This window comes from Pagrus pagrus (genome assembly GCF_965226575.1).
Source record: "Pagrus pagrus genome assembly, chromosome: 12".
NCBI lineage: Eukaryota > Metazoa > Chordata > Actinopteri > Spariformes > Sparidae > Pagrus > Pagrus pagrus.
The window spans coordinates 25,486,883-25,504,475 of NC_140196.1; the positions used below are offsets into that span (position 1 = coordinate 25,486,883).

At 38.8% G+C, this 17,593-nt stretch overlaps 1 protein-coding gene across 5 annotated transcripts in view; it reads right to left on the reverse strand.

Annotated features, from left to right (window-relative positions):
* Positions 1-17,593, reverse strand: part of astn1 (astrotactin 1) — a 427,741-nt gene that overhangs the window by 256,646 nt on the left and 153,502 nt on the right. For all 5 annotated transcript variants that reach the window (XM_084369247.1, XM_084369246.1, XM_084369245.1 and 2 more), the window contains 2 exons: positions 16,115-16,189; positions 11,140-11,277 (listed from right to left, as the gene is read on the reverse strand). In XM_084369247.1, the coding sequence (XP_084225373.1) occupies positions 11,140-11,277; positions 16,115-16,189 (213 nt within the window). The remainder of the gene's footprint in view (positions 1-11,139; positions 11,278-16,114; positions 16,190-17,593) is intronic.

Below are 17,593 nucleotides of genomic sequence, written 5' to 3' on the forward strand. Positions count from 1 at the left end.
AAATTCTGGTATTACTTAGCCCACCTAGTGCTTGGCCTTGTTTCACCCCCTGAGAAGTGGTTTAGAAACTGCTACTTGTCCTCTGAGATGACTACAAGACAGCCTTCTTTTGACAGGACTTTTGCTGATTGGAGTCTTGTGTTCTGTTTTCACAAATTCTGTATCTGTGATGAAGTTGCTTTTCTATGTCTTAAGGAACTAAGCTTAATGTGTTAATCTACTGATGGTGAGGTCACTTAAGGTCTGTCTTACTGTGCTTTGGATACAACTGATTCAGTTCAGTTCCATGCACTGCCCCCTTTAGACCTTTAATCTAGCCGTGATTTGACTTGATTTTATACTACAGCAGAGTAATTACCACAAATGCTTTGCAAGAACTACTGTTAAATTGTGCTGGGATAACATGAGTCATAAGGTTTTACACAAACTTGTGGAGTCCATGCCAGTTCAAATGGTTGCTGTCATTAAAGTTAAAAGGGGGACATAGGAAGTATATAAGCTGTAAACAGGGTCTAAAGGTCAGATGGTGACCAAAATCATCCTGTGGAGTCTATCAATATCCATTCAATATAATCAGCAGATGTCTTGATGTCAAACAATGTGTTGCAGGAAAGGGCAGTTGGACCACCATTGACCCAGGCCCCTGTGTTAGAGGGGCAAAAACTAAAAGATTCATCCTTGAATCTGTCTGGAAAACACTTTTTTGATGTTGCTTGTTTTTATGTTATAGAGAGGGTTTTCAGCCGTTTTAATTCAGGAAATTCTCATTTTAAACTAATAGGCTGTTGGCACTGACTCCATATGCACTTATCTAATTAAACGAAAGACAATTCAAGTGTTTATTTGGCTGGACTGATGCCACAATTACTATCAGAGTACACAATTACTTTATTGAACCATCAGAATGAGCACCCAAATTTAACCTTTTTTTAAAAAAAAGTAAAAAAGGGAGGGATACATAAACACGTATTCAAAATGATGAATAGCGGGTAATTACACTGCATTGAAAGAAATTATATGCATCTTCAAATTGGAAAAGTAGTTCCAGCAAGGAAAAAAGATCTTAATCATATTACACACATGATTTAAAATAGCACTAACAATTTTAATAAACTATAAGTAGGGCATGCTTGAAATGAATGGGCAGTAAGTACCACAAGCAATATTTAACATTTTGTCTGAGACTGCGGTCTGCAGCTGAAAGAGGCAATAAACGTAAGCCTCAATTATGGGCACCATTAACATGAATAGCTCAACAATGGAAGGGTTAGAAGAAAAAGTACATCAAAACAAGAAGTATAGAGAGTCATTAAAATCATTCCATTTATCATTGAAAAGTACCACAAGGTTAAAACATCTTATACCCTGTAATTTAGTTGTTTAGTTATTCAGTTCAGAGAGAAGTAGAAAAATAACTTTAAATAATGTAAAGGTATTTCTAAAGATGACTGCGTTAGTGTGTTTGATTAAGAAGTCTTAAAGGAGTTCTTTGTTCATTAATATCCACTCAGTTAGCTTTCACACAGCGCAAAGGCAGAGGAGAAATAAAATACTGACTTTTGTTCACTTTGTCTTACAACTTGTATTCTGAATGTAAAAACATCAATAACATACAAACATCACATATAATACACATGTTTCTAACTGTCTTCTGAATATAACCTTAAGGCAATGCTACAAAGCAATAATAAATCCATTAAGAAATCAGAAACCGATGCTGATTCTACATCAGTTCACACAGTGACTGCCAAAAAGCCAGCTAATCAAGTAGAGAACGATTAGGGCTCATCGCTATTTATCCATCTGCCAGGGAGCAGGACAGAGTGACAAGTGATCATCAAACATGGGGGAACACAGCCCAAAAGCAGAATAAATCAGCAGTATCAAGAAGGTGTCAACAGTGTTTCCTTTTCCAGCCCCTGGGGAAAGCTGAAGAGAGCGCTCATCAGATCATGCATCAGAGGGAAATGAGTTATTTACACAGTGTCTTGAAGAAAGCTGCCAAATGGAAATAAAATGTTGGAAAAGAAGGGGGAATTGAAATGTGGAAACATAGAGTGTGGGGGGGTAGCATACAACTGGATCAAAAAGGAGTGTGGAAGTACTACATTATTTAACAACAGCTTCAGTGATGGTGAAATCACACAGTTCAAAAATTATGTTTTCAATGCTTTCTTGTTTTCATGACTATAAATCTTGACAACCTTTTTTTACACAGACGGTTAAATTTTAGGAATGAAAGTAAGTTAAAATGAGATATAATAACAATAAAGTTTATTGACTGGACTTCTGCATATTGCACTTTAGGCGTCTCTACTTTCTTTCCAAATTAGCTTATAAACTTTGGTTTATGTGCAATAAAAATGGCACAATTATTTAGACAATAGCCAAGATATTTCCCATCTTTTCCTGACCAGAAGGAATAACACAAATAACATTTGTTTCACAAAATTATGTCAACTTTCCTGGACTTTTCTAGTGTTATGCTGTGCAGCGTAACACTTAATATTTTCATCTCTTTAGGCCTCTAAACCTTCTCTATAACCTAGTTACCTATATGTATATCTTTATCTATACCCTAGTTACCTGTTTTTTACTGGTGGACATGTGCATGCATATTAATACTGTTGTGTTTTAACTGATGTGTTGTGTGTTCCAGAGCCCACGCCAAGGCTGAAGAGACCATCCTGCATTTCTCTTCTTTTGTTTTCCATTCTTATCTGTCTTCTTTCTTTCTAATTACATTAAACAAACACCCACATCTGCATCGCATATGTACTGTGTATGTTTATGTTTATGTTTATGTTATGTGACAGCGATGTTATCCCATGCTCTGGGTCTCAAGGTGTTGGAGACGGCATGAACACCAGAGGGAATGACGCTGGTTCTCAACAGTGGCGCTCAGCTGGCCTTTAATCACAGAGAAGAGGGAAATCATGGTGTACTGTACTGTACTGTACTGTACACACACACACACACACACACACACACACACACACACACACACACACAGAGTCACAAGAGCACCAATCTGAAAAGTCCTGAATGACACTCACCAAGAATAGGAATGTACAGTGTGAAGCTTAAGGCCACCGACCAAGCTGCCATATTTGATGAATTGAGAGTGAAAATGTTAAATTAAATAAACATGTTGTTTTCCAATTGTCGTTTTATGTAATACTGTGTGATGCTCTGTGCTGTAAAGTAATCTATCAGAAACCAACCAAACCTTGATCATCTCCGTGATTGTAGTGATTGTTTCAGTTGTTTACACCAATTATACACTTAATTAATTAATCCTATTTACTGCTATAGACCTTTTTCACGGCAGACATTTTGAGTTTCCATTGCAGAAAAGGACCAGGTGCACTAACAACAACAATAATAGCACTCTGCTAGATCTGACAGTATTTCAGCCACCCCTGAACAGAATGCCGCCATCGTTATGTCATTAGTGACACCTGTGTTTGAAATGTCCACCATGAGAAAAATCAGTGCCAGTATGGACCTCAAATACCTCTGGTCAGAGGAGAACTGGGAATCGGATGACACAGCAAAACCCTGCAGTGATCTTTTTGGAATTATTAATTGTGTGGCTGTGTATGGCTAATCAAATTAACGTGTCTGGAGGGTCGCAAAAAATTTGATACCAAACGTATCAGTTTATTGAAAACATATTTAATTTCATTGTTCTGCCAACAAAGCTGATCTGGCAATGCAATATCTGCTCGTAGTGACTACGACATTATTAGACTCCTTCATGGTTATGTTTAGGCATTCACAGCGCATGATCAAGGTTGGGAAAATATCACAGTCTTGGTTTACCACAAAATATATTCAAAGACACTTCAATCATGATTATCAACATTCAACCAAAACAACAGAACTCCTTTACCTTAATCAAAGCTGTTTTCCTACACGATTTTGACCACATATGGGACTCCAACCCTGGTGCGTTAGCTAAATGTAGCTTCATTTACTCAAAAAGACCTGGCCTAGAATACTATCCAGGCAGCAATTTTGTTTTTGGCAACGTAATTTGAAAAATAATTTATGGGATGCACATCTATGTTCACACAACTATGCAGCCATAACAGAATGGTACTACAGCAAATCAGAAAGAAAATGACAGCAGCTACAAGAGTATCCTGGATTAATGGCCTTTGATCCATCCAGGATTTAGATCATGATATAAATTGTTTTCAATCTGGCAGTTGCTTAAGTTACTTTACATGTGCAATAATTGATGTTCGACTATGATACCTGCCGCAGGGTGTATCTAACTTTTCCACATTAGAATAGTCATCATATTTTAAAAGAAGGGTGTTTGTCAGACTTCCAGTTTCTTAGTACACTGTAAACTAGCGAGTCCAAAGACTTGCCAACACATCAGCTTTTCTTAAGGATAAGACCATTCTGATAGCCAATAAAAAGCTGAACATTAATTACAGGTCAGCGATGGGAAGCAAATTCTGGTCTTCTGAGAATCTGATTTTTGCTACACATACTGAACCTTCATCCTGACCTCTCTCGACTGCAAAGAGAAATTGCATTGGCATTTTGGCATTTTAATCAGCTTTCCCTCCCACAGTTTAATAAATGTGTGTACATGAACATTTTAAATTACGTCTGCTTTTACACAAAGTGTAAATGTCAACAGGACTTTTTGACCTACATGTATAACGCAAAGGAAGTGGCTGTGTCTCTAAAGACATTCCTTAAATTAAAACTCCAATCATTTAAATTCTGTGGAGACATTTTATTTTAGTATGTTAGCGATGGTGACTGTCACAAAGTAAAAAAAAAAAAAAAAAAAGAATTTAATTCATTACACCCACACGCAGCTGGAGCCTCACCCAAACATGCATATCTCTATATTTCACTCCCAAGTAATTGGCAACAAGCTGGAAATGTATTTTCCTCTGATCTTGTCTACTTTATGTTTTGATGCTACATGCTGTATTAAGACAGTATTTTTTGATGAATAACCACTGAGACACAAGACACTTGTGTCTGAAAATAAATCCACCTCTGTGAGATAAAACAATCAAATTAAATTTGGCCCTTTACCTGATGATGTTCAGTTAGTTTTTTTTAAACTTTTATTTAGAGGCCATCCTTTCAAGTCCCCTCCAGTTTACAAAGTACAGAAAACATCATGTGACATCCATTTAGTGTTGATGTTTTTTTTGCTGTAGTTCAAAGAACATCATACTCCTGTATTTACATTTGCCCTCCACATACAGTACAGAGATTCCTCTGCAAGTTGAGACATATGGCTATGTTGGGATTTAATGAGGAAGCAAAAGTGTTTTCCGTAATGCTTTAATCATATACAGTGTTTACTTTGTATCAGCATTGTGTGTCTAAATAACTGCAAGCATGTATACTGTATATATCTTACTGTTTATGCTCTTGTTAACAGGATTGCAATAATTAACATTAATAGTACATGCATGATCAGTCGTAAGATACATACAGGTCAAGGGGTTTTGTGATCAGTATACAGTTGACAATTATGAATGTGCACATAGATAAAAAGGATCCAGAAATGATTTAGAAATAAGTAAAAAAAGGGTTTCCAAAAGAAACTGATGTACTGATTTACATGATGGGATGTAACTGAGTACATTTATTAAATATTGTAATTAAGTACAATTTTAACTTCACTTAGGTATTTCCATTTCTACTTTTTCAAACTTCCACTACAATACACTTTTTACTCATTCAATTTATTTGATAACTTAAGTTACTAGTTACTTTTCAGAATGCATGCTGCATCAGAGCCATTTATTTTATCTGTTATCAGATAAAAAAAAACACTGATTCCATCTCATCTCTCATCTCATTCTCTTTCCGCTATATCCCTATTGGGGTCGCGGGTTGTTGCCGCTTTTATCCCCCCCTTTCGGGGGGCTACTGGGGCCAAACCCAGCTCTCACAGGGCGAAGGCCAGAGTACACCCCTGGATGAGACGCCAGTTCATCCAGGGCCCTCTGATGGCAGAGGCTGCCTTGCAAGGTGCCAACTGCGCATCAGGAGCAGTTTAGGGGTTCAGCATCTTGGTCAAGGATGCCTCGGCGTGTAGCTCAGTTCCACCCAGGGGAGTCGGGGTTTGAACCAGCAACCTTCTGGTGGCTGGTCACCTGGTCACCTGCTCTACCCACTGAGCTACAGCCGCCCCTGATTCCAATAAATCCAAAAAGTATATTCAGTATATTTAATATGAGATACTTTTATTTTTACTCAAGTACTGTTCACCATATATACTTTGTATTCACTAGCGTACCATTTTTTATGTATTCATATCATTTTCTTTATGTTAATTATATGTTTTCTATAAGTTTGATATATCTTAACATTATAAGTTGGACCCTTTAAATAAGCCCTCCACGTTTTCGGCCTCTTCCTGCACTGTGTATTATTTTTTTTAAAATGCGCAAAATAAAGCTATATCTAAATCTTAAATACAGGTGACTTTTGCTTTTACCAAAGTAATATTTTAACATGATCTTAATGTCTACACAACTGTGACTTTTGGTTAGTTTTTACAAGTGACCCTGATCCTCCCCTTGTCCTCAAGCACCATCATGAGGTTGAAATTCTTGTTCCTTTTGTGCTTTAGCTACTATTGGATTGTGTTTATGCTCTATGCTCCTATTGCTTCCCAGTGGACATCAAATGGGCAACCTTATAAATAGATGGATGAATTAAAGACCATTAACTTAATTCAAGCCACTTATTTACACCTGACGCCCCGGGTCCATATCCAGTTGCTGCATCATTGAAACAATGACCACAAAAAATGACCCCCAAAGCCAAACTTGCAAAAAAAAAACAGCGTCCTGCCACACACCTACATCAATTACATTATATACTATCACTACTACTATCACTATTATATACATTGTTGACAGAAGGTAAAGTCAGCTGCACAGACCAGTGGATAGACTTGCCCATACATACAACTTGTAAAATTCCTTAATCCACAAGCTATTTGATTTTTTTTAAATTATTGTCATTTCTGATTTATTTCATTTAATTTTAGGGCTGTCGTTCATCAGTTCCTCATAACCTAATCTTGAACTATCGCTGCTTTGTCAGGGGAGCTCAGGTCTCTTATAGGGGAGCGTGGACTCCCGTACTAAAGAACATTGAGTCATTTATCTGAAAAGCCAAGCAATAAGGAATGACAGTGACGGACAAACTTACAATTAAAAGTGACAGTAAACATGCATACAATACTGTTTGATGAAAATTGTAATGTTCCATGTTCAATTTCCAATTTACATGAACAAAATCAAATGTAAGGTTACATAAGCAGTGAGAGAAAATGACATCACACACTCAGCACACTGTTTCTGCAGAACATTTTATGGCCTGTTATGGTGGCCACAATTGTCACTGCTAACTCAATACTCAAATATAATGAGGGCTATTGTAAGAGGTATAATGACTATGTTACACCTGTGAATTGTCCCTATTAAAGTCTGCTCTGAGAAACCTTACACATCCCTCTTGATAATTAGCTGGATAAAAATAGAGCACACAGTCTACTGGAGGCATGACAGTAGGCATTGACAATCACATTAGATCCTTTTCTTCTAATCAGATTTATTTGATAATATTCTTGTTGCAAGACTACCTCATATCTCTGTCATCTGAGAACTTGAAATCCGCCACTGACAGGGGAATAAAAACTTATTCAGTGCTTAAATGCTAATGAGAAAAAAAATGATGGGGATATTCATTTGAGCGAGACTAATTTTACCTGACATGATTTTCACAGGGCAAATAACTATCGGCAAATTAGGACAGGATCTGACACGGCTGCGCACACTAACTTGTTGACAGGGCATGTTCCAGCATACATTAGACGACAATTCCCACTACTAATTACATTAACCTACCTCTTCTTCAAAACTAAGCCTGTTCACACAGACTTTATGCTGCAACATAATACTGTCAAACCAGATGCAGTCACGTTAACCCTCTTGGTGATTCATAATGCTGATGAACACTGAGAGTAAGACACAACAAACTAAGTGTATAACTCTGTCCTTCCCAAGGTTATGAGTAGATAGTGGCACATCTAGTAACAGCTGGAACAGACAGATGCAAAACAAGGTGGACCAGTATGCACCATTTTAATTTTTTTGTTCTCTCTTCTTTTTCTCTACTCGTTCTTCTCTTCTGTACATAACATAAGACAAGTGAGGATCTCCATACATAAGATGAACTGTAATCCTATTATCTGTATCATGCCTCTGGACGGCTTTGATATCAATGGTGCAGATGTAGACCCAGTCCCAATGCAACCCTTCCCCCTATCACTTAGCCCTACCCCTCTGTTTTGCACATTCACACCCAGGGGTTGGGTGTCCCGACTGTTGTTGGGATAGAGTGTTAGGGTGAAGTGTTAGGGCTCAAGCAGTCTCCCGCTTTCAGTTATCCTCTCCTGCTCATTCTCCTCTTCATCCAATCACATCCTGTCATGCTGTCCTCTAGCTAATTATTTGTAAGCTGACAAATATTAAATGTTCTCTCTCGCTGCTGTCATTCAGCTGCCATTTAAGCACCATAAAGACTGCGTGACCCACTTCCTCCCCTTTACCACCTGAACTGATGATCCCAGGCCTCCAATCAACCATCCGCTCACAAGTTTTTGTCGCATGAAGTCATCCCTACATGGAGCTCCATTCCTCATTACCACCACCTATAGGCTCAGGGTGGACATCTCCCTTCCTCCATACAGGCAACAACTAATTAGTGGGCTTCCCTTATATTGTGACCTACTTCCTGCTGTAGTCTAAGTGCCTAAGTCTGTTCTTTTTGTTCATAATAAGTTGAATCTAACTTCAAGTTCTCTCAGTCTCTTTTCTACTTCTAAAGTATATACTGATTGAAATAGTTTAGTTGAATTCAAGACTTTGGCTGTTAAATGTTGCTTCCCATATGTGTTATTGCTGTCACAACAACCAGTTTGTATTTAAAAAGAAGCTTCCTCTAACAGTGTCATGGACTTAAACCAGTGGTTCTTAAAGTTTTATTTCTGTCATGCTCCCATTTGGAAGCTTAAAAACATCTTTATCAAATAATTAATAATTAGCAACACAAACAAGCCAAATTGAACACAACATCAGTGAAATAACATTACCATGATGTACACTCAAATGTGCTTGGCTGCCTGAGATTCTACACAGAAAAGACACTACATCATTACCACAAGTGAAGCCAAGAGGGAGAGGGACTGTTTTCATTGACTTTGACTGATGTGTTTGCATGATGAGAATTGCATGTTTATCGCATCTATGTCATTTTGCTGTCAGGAAAAACTCTTTCTAACCAGAACCTTGACAGCTGTGCTAGCTGGAAAGTGCTTTTATTTATGTATCGTTTTGACATGAAACAGACTTAATTAACTAGTTCCACTCTTCATTTTTCACATGGTCATACATGGTCTGCCTGCATTGCCTCTACACTCCCAGGATAGGTCTTGGTGCTAGCAGGCTTGATGAGTGGGGCAATGAACTAAGACTAATGCTGTGTCCAGTTACATTTAGGACAAAGATTTTGTTTCAAAGGTAAAATAGGACAAGATCATCAGTGGATAAAAATATAGATGACTCAAATGATCTTTTAATTATGATTTTTATAAACCAAATAATACCACAGTCGAGTTGCTAGGATAAAATGTTAGCAGTTAAAGTTTCTGCAAGCCACACATATGTTGGTCAATTTTTTTCATGTCATTGGCTATGTATCATATTGACATGTCGACAAAACGTGTCATATCAGGCTCACAGAACATGTTTATTATGCGACTTTCATGTCGGGGGTGGACGTGATGATGGTGGAGTTTGAGGCGACAGGGCCTCCATGCCAGGGACCGCTGTTCAGAGTCCAAGTGCGTTTTAGCATTTGTAAGTGTGAAACCACAGGAAAGTTTAAGGAGACCTCACGGCAACACGGTCTGTGACCACAAAAATCAATATTTTTGACGGTAAGTTGGTTGCCTAGATTCACATGAATTTGTGTTATTTTTTGTGAATTTTTGTTTGAGCTTTTGTTAAAATAAGTATGTTATTAACATGTACTTTATCTCTATATGTGACATTGCTTAATACGTACGTGACTACTGTATGGTTAAAATAACTCACCATTGACTCTTGGTTTCATATCCGACACAAACAGCAATGTGCTTAATGAAAGTCCTGTGTTTGATTCTGATGACAACAGGCTGAATCAAAGTGTTTTGCGGGGGGAATTTTGACCCGACAGTGGTGTAAGACAACAGGGTAGCAAGTCACAAAGAGGGAACAGAACTTTTTTTGGGGGGCTATGAATTCCATGCCCAATTCATAACATGGCTGTCTTTTAATGAAGATGTCTTGTTCTGTACCAAAGTTTTGGACTTGGAAGCAAAACCATTCCTAAGCCCTGCCCCGTCGATGGCAAAGAAAAAAGATAAATAATTCAGTAATTGTTCAGTAAATAATTCTGTTTTGTCACTGCTGTCAGTTGGGTCCAGTAATGCCGCATCACAGTTTTGGCACAGTTATGGCTCTCTATGCAGCCCAGACACAAACACAGTCATCACACACAGCAGGTTTTCTTTGGCGGACTTATGAACCATTTAAGAATCTTAAGAGGTCCTTTTATTGCTTTGAACTGCCAAGCAATTCTTTATTTTTATTCTTTTTTACACTGGTTTTTTCTGCATCTCCATAATTGATTTTGTGTTAGATTTACAGAGTTTTATTATCCTCTGAATCATGACAGTAAGAACTCTGCATCAACCTCTCAGGGCTTCTTAAGATTCACTGCAACAACAGTGGATAAAAAAGTTGATTTAAATGAGAGAGTCAATGCCAGATGAAAGAGATGGCAATGAGAAATATCTATCAAAATGCCGATATGTAGTTTTTGTGTTGTAAAGCTTCATCAGAGACAATAAAACACTAAGTGAACAGAAACTCCTGGTAGTAATTCAGTGCTGCTGTGAAACGAAACTCACTCCAGTACCATTCGCAGCCTTATGGAACCTTTTATTTCTTTTAGTTGAAGCTTCTATCATTAAATCTTCGAAAGGTCGGCACTATAAAGTAACACAGGCTAAAGTGGTATGTCATCTCTCACCGTACGTCCACCGCGTCCTCCATGACTGTCATGTCTGTCTTGCACTTGGCCGAGGGGTTTATGGCGAGCTCAGCAGGGGGGATGACAAAGCTTTTACTCAACGGCAGCCACATTCCTTCTCCCAAGGTGTATGTGAATCTGCAATGACAAGAAAGGTGGATAAGACAAGTAAGGTTACAGGTTTGGGATTCTCAAGTACAGCAGGAATAGCTTGGAAACAAGATCAAGTCAGTGGAATGCAGGTGATTCTAGCGGAGCCTGCGGATAAAAATAATTCTCAGCGCCACGCTTCATGGTGTAATGATCTTGAGCCAGCTAAAGTGTGCATTTGGTGAAGCAAGAGAAGGAAAGACGAAACATTTTGTAATACTACTTTTCATTTCTATTTTAAACACAGCTGTTTGCAGGCGATGACTGAAGTGATGTATCTCTATCTGTGGCCATGTAAGAGCTAGGTTAGCCGACATGCAAGCTTAAAAATAACAGATTTTGTTTTTTGGTGAAGCTATAATTATGGTATGAAATGGTTTATGCATTGGAATCTGACCCACTGACAGGCCTGAAGACTAACTACAGAGCTGTATATAGAAATAGCCAAATATGTAGGTCATATAGAGGCATCAGTATGCAAATGAGATTGTTTCATAACAAGGTAAAAACTCCTTGTAGTATGTTCTAATGGTAATTCCACCAATTTAACCACTGAGTGACATCGCTGGAGGCAGTTTATCAGATGACTTGAAGCTTCTGCTGGAGCCAAAAATGGCTTCATACTACTTTTTTCATACATGCAGCAGTACCCCCTAAAACCTGTAAACACACTTTAAAGTTTAAAATTGGTGGAGTTACTCAGAGTAAGTTAGTAAACCTAGAAGTGCTTTACTTTGGATTGACGTAAGACTCTTTCCAATTCCTACTAAAATAATACTAACATGTTTACACATTCTGTCAACTAGTTAAATTATTACTAATAAAAGGAAAAAATACACTAAAATGATTGTGGTTTTCTTTGACTAAAATCTGACAAAAGTAACAAGGATGAAGTTGGCTAACCATGACAAAAACACAAACTTTTGATCTAACATGACTAAGAGTCTGCAGCCATACAAGCAGCTCTGTGAAGCTTGTATTTAGCCACAGCGGTGCTTTGAGCTAAATGCTAATGTCAGCATGCTAACATAAGCAGGTATAACGTTTACCACGTTCACCAGTTTGTCTTAAAATGTTTTGGATACTATCCATCCATGTGGATCCATTTTCAGTAAGGCCATTGCAAGGGGGCTGGAGCTGATCTCAGCTGACATTGGGCGAGCTGCGGGGTACACCCTGGGCAAGACTGTTTGGATACGAGCATTCACTAATTAGCACTGAGCAAAAAGTACAGCTGAGGCTGAAGGGAATGTCATTAGTTTTGTCAAAGAGTGGAAATAATGTAATTTTGACTTAATGATAATGGTGCTGGATGACAAACCAAAGTAAGTAGGCGTCATCTTCTAAAGATGGACTGCCGACTGACTTTGCAATCTTTAGACTCAAAGGCTGTAAAAATATCTGACACTAAAACACATAATGAAAAGAAACAATTCAAAATGATGCGGTGCCCCTTTAAGTTACCACTCCATCAAGGTCGAGTCCTCTTGTGCAAAAACAACAACCACGTCAATGTGGCTACTTTTTAAAGATTAGTGTGTTCGCTGCATCAGTGATTCAGAATAATGGCATCAAGTTGGTTAGAGGTTATTTATTTTACCTTTGAGCAAAGCTATCCTTTTTACATAACTCTTTCTTGAGCAGAAGGACATTGTGTGCTAATGGACGCAATGCATACTAAATGAGAAACCCTGACAAAGACGGGCCAATACAAGTTTCCCCCGAGACAAAACAGGGCTATAAATCTGTAAACAACAGATGTCTGGAATAAGGGCTTCAAAACAATTCTTTATTTGTGAGTCAATGAATATCATCAATCTTTAAACACTCTGCAGAGGAAATTTAATGCTTCCAACTTTAAGTTAAACAGTGCACGCTGATTAACATCAGATGCATTATTAGCAATGATGAATTATGCATGATTACTTGTAGCACAAAAAAAGGCAACTTGTTGATTAAATGGTTAACAACCATTTTTATGCAGACTACACACATTTCCTCATTCACAATTGTTCAATTTGCATTTCATAAAATGCTAACTTAGCATAAGGAAAGGGCAGTAGATTGTAGGTACCGCATGCATTACCAGTCATTTTAAGAAAGAGAATGATTAAACTAACGTAGAAATGGAACATTTAATTACATCCACCTAATTACTCTCTTTGTTTCAAAGTCAAGTTTTCAGTGGATCAAAGTGCTGCTGTTCTTCCATTTAGGGTAAAACATTGCCTTCTAGCAAGTGATTAGAAGGTGGTAAGTCTATTATATTGTAATACTCTTTCATCATTTTTCAGGAAGCTGTTGGCACCTCTCTCATATGTCGTTGCACCATCCCTTATGGGACTGTGTACAGCAGGAGTACGGAAAGTCTCTGTGATGCAGCATGACGTATATGGGTGACCACAGGACAAATTAGCAGCCACTTAACGAGCACTGCTTTATAATGGACAACTAGGGACTAGTGTGCTGCTGTATGACTTATCTGGTTCACCCAAAGAGAAACTGGAGGTGGAAAACACTAAGAGTTCCCGCGAGAAAACAGTTGCTGAGTGGAAAACATGTTTGCAGTCCTCAGAGGAACCCCCTGGCGGTTAATACTGCGCGGATGGCAAATGCTGTGTGTTTGAATGCTGAGTCTCAGCATTTATCTCCTCTGACACAGGAGAATTTTGCATGCATCCTTGAGTTTGCTTTGTTTCGTTTTATTCTCAATACCACTGTGATTCTAATTGCCTCATTTGCTTCTGTGTTTAATGGTAATATCTGCCTAGGCAAACAAGATGATGGCTGCATGGTTCTCCGAGTGCTCGCTCATCTTCAAGGTCTTGTTCCTACGCCTGGAGCTGACAGGGTTGTTTGGCAAAGTTCAAAGCTAGAGGCTGAAACATTTAAATTAGGATGGATGGCTGGATGGGAGCACTCTGAGGACAAAGAGATTTTAAACTGCATGCTTGGACAGAGTGAGGAGAGAAAGGCAGAAAACATGCTAGCAGAGAGGGTAATGTATCAAAGAACTTCTAGGAGATATTAGTGTGATGCCAGCATCCTCCGTCTGTTCCCAATGTAAAGACAATGCTGACAGCCACAGCAGTGGTACACACAAACAGTGTGGGTTTCCTCTTTATTGTAAGCAGCAGCACAAACACTCTTTTGTTGTTTTTGTTGTTGTACTCTCATGGAAGGAGTCGGAGTGTTGTAATGAAGGCAGTCGCACATCCTCTGTCAGATCTGCTCGTTCTCAAGTCAGTGAATGAATCATATAAGGAGGAAAAGCTGTTATAAACATTGTTAGGTACAAGGAAAAGTGCTCTGCTGTATGTTTCTTTGTGAAGTGAAGTGGCTCCCAGTGAACATAAAGGGGCATTCTGTCAACTGTACTGCATATGCTCTACTAGAAAATACTAAAACATCAAAATGGATCCTGAGATCATTTTTAAAGTGCATTTTTCTTATTGTTAAAACAGCATCAAATGTTTTTGGCCACTTGGGGGCAGGAGAGCACACTGTAGAACAACAGTGACGTCAATACCTTTAAAAGTTGCTTACGTACTCATCCTGCAAACAAAGAGGAACATTAATGGTCATTTTCCAGCTGGATTCGCTACAACACATGTGATCTCGCAAATCCATTATACTATGCGCTTGTGGCTGAACGCACAATGGTTGAATCAATCAGTGTCCTTTGAGGAACAACAGTCAGCTACGGGTATGGTTTTGGTGTGATGACCAGCGTGAGAAGCAACTGTTTGTTTGAAAACAACAGAGGCAGTTCCTAAAGAGGTTAGCATAAATGCTACTATAGCGTCAGTTATAGCAGTGTATTTCATCAAAAGACAGATGGTTCTTTCAATCACATATTACCACAAAGTATGTTTACAAGCCCTTTCCCAAACAGTTTCTAAAGCTTCTCAGATGGCTCTGTGTAACAAACCATCTGGCACGTAAGGTTATCTGGCTGAGAAAAGGCCGATATTCACTCTCATTTTTGGGGATTGGACTCACATTTGCTGGTTTGACACAACTTGAAATCAATGCTAGTGTTACGCCATGTCTGTTAGGCAAAGATTTGTTAAGGCATTTGCCGTAACAACTTTGGAAAGTGAGAATATGTCAGTTCTCCCCCAACTCGTCAAATAGCACTTAGTCACTGGCCTTAAGCTCAAACTGCGATGCTCTACCTACCCCGCTTGCATCAGTTTAGCATGTGAAGCGCTCGAAGGTCAAACACTCTTGACTCATGGTCTCTGGAGGTAACGTGCAGTGTTTGACCCATCCGGCACTGCACTACAGTAATGCTTCTAGAACAGAAGTTAGAGGGGTACCTACCGCGTCAAACAAAGAAGTGCAAAGACAATGGCCAGGCTGCTGTATTTGATGCATTGGGAATGAGTGCGGGCTGACTACTGTAGGTTTAGGTCTTGTTTCTGGTTGACAATTAGAAAAAATGAGAAAAGTAGAATAGTTCCAAATATATTCTTTGACGGGATGTACTGTCATCACAGCAGAGGGAAATGAGACGGTTCATGTGATCACACTTTGACAAAAGATATTATTGGCTGCCTTCAATGGCCAATTTAGTTCACAAACGTGTTGCTCTAAGTTTAAAACTTGATTTTCAACATGAGAACACATTGATTATCTATAACCAGAAAGAAAATGATGTGGCTCTGCTTTTCTGATTCTCCTTAAATCACGAGGGAGAGACAAAACCAAAGCCAGTGTAACAGATTATATGACATTTGTAAAATATTTTGTGTAGCGTGCATTGTGGTGCTGCATGGAAAATGTAGTTTGGTAAAATTGAGTTTTGTGAAGTTCCTCTCACCTGAAAATGCGATCAGAGGGCTGTTCTCCCATCACAAGATCAAAACCACGCTGGAAGATGGTGTAAGGCCAGGGACTGGCATGAAAAAGAGAATAGATCAGAGGGAGAGACAAGGAAGACAAGACTGAATAAACCTGTGCGTTAAAATCAAAGCAAGAGAAGCGTTAAATTTTTCAGCATACCCACCTGCCTAATCTAAACCCTCTAAAATCAGAAAACATGTTTCAGTGTCTAAACTCAAGTCATTCCCGCCTTGCAGAGCCCCCAAATCACAAGCAGCATTACGCTGTGTGCAGTGTGTAAACATGCTGATTGAAAAATGTGGTCTCTGGCAGCTGACAGGCAATGTGACTTCAGCTCATATCTATTTACCAGGGGAGGGGATAAGAGCGGATGACAGGACGAGACAGACTGGGAGAAAGAGACACAGAGAAGGAGGGAGAGACAGAGGGTGATGGAGAGAGCAGACGCTGAAAAAAGAGAGACAAAGAGTGAGATTGAGAGAGAGAGGGGGGAACATCGAGGGGAGGAGACAGATGCCAAGAGGCTGAAGTGAAAGAGGGAGAATGATGGAGATTAATGGGGAGTGGCAGCTTGGGGACTAAACAGTCTGCAAAGTGAGAGTGTAAGGAGAAGAAGTGACAGGAGCCCGATGTCTTTCGGAGCTAACTCCTACACTACTGTAAGCAAAAAGAACATAGAGAAAGAGCGGAGCGGCTTCCCCGCCACAGGCTGTGGTCATTAAACATTTAAGTCACCCCAGGGTGCCCACTCTGTCACACAGTGACAGGGACACACGGGGACCACCAGGGAAATGAGATACAGAGGTGCACACATGGGTCTAAGGGGAAAAATCGGATGTCTCAAAAAATGTAGACCAAAAAAAAAATACTTTCTGAACATTCAGAGGCTGACATGGGACACTGTCTGCTATAAGCCACAGACTGGTGAGTCAGGAATTTGGTTCTCCTTTCATAATTCACTGTACTACTAATCTGCGCTGCATGATAGATTGTTTTAAGGTGGTAACAAACAGTGCCTTTTTTTTTTGTTTGTTTGTTTTTATATCTTTATTTGCAGAGGGATCATTTACAATATTAAACATAAATGTTGCCATTTGATGTACCAGAGTTAGCTTAGAGCTAATTTACATCTGCAGCCCTTTGGCACTTTGTTGTATCAGTTTGTCTGTTTTAATGAGGATGCAAGGTTGCATTGAATATGCATTGAATGTGACCATTTACAGTGAAATTAACTAATAAAATTAGATGGACAAATTAAATAATCAATGCCACCATTTTAAGCAAATGATTTTCATGAGTGCACTTGGAATTTGCCATTTGAATAATGATTTTTAGTCAATTAATAGAGTTATTGATTTGTTGAATTAATTTTACATTTGAATTAAACATTAGTCCTTTAATTTTGATGAAACCACACAAATAATTATAAAACTTTCCAATGTTACTTTTTGGTCTG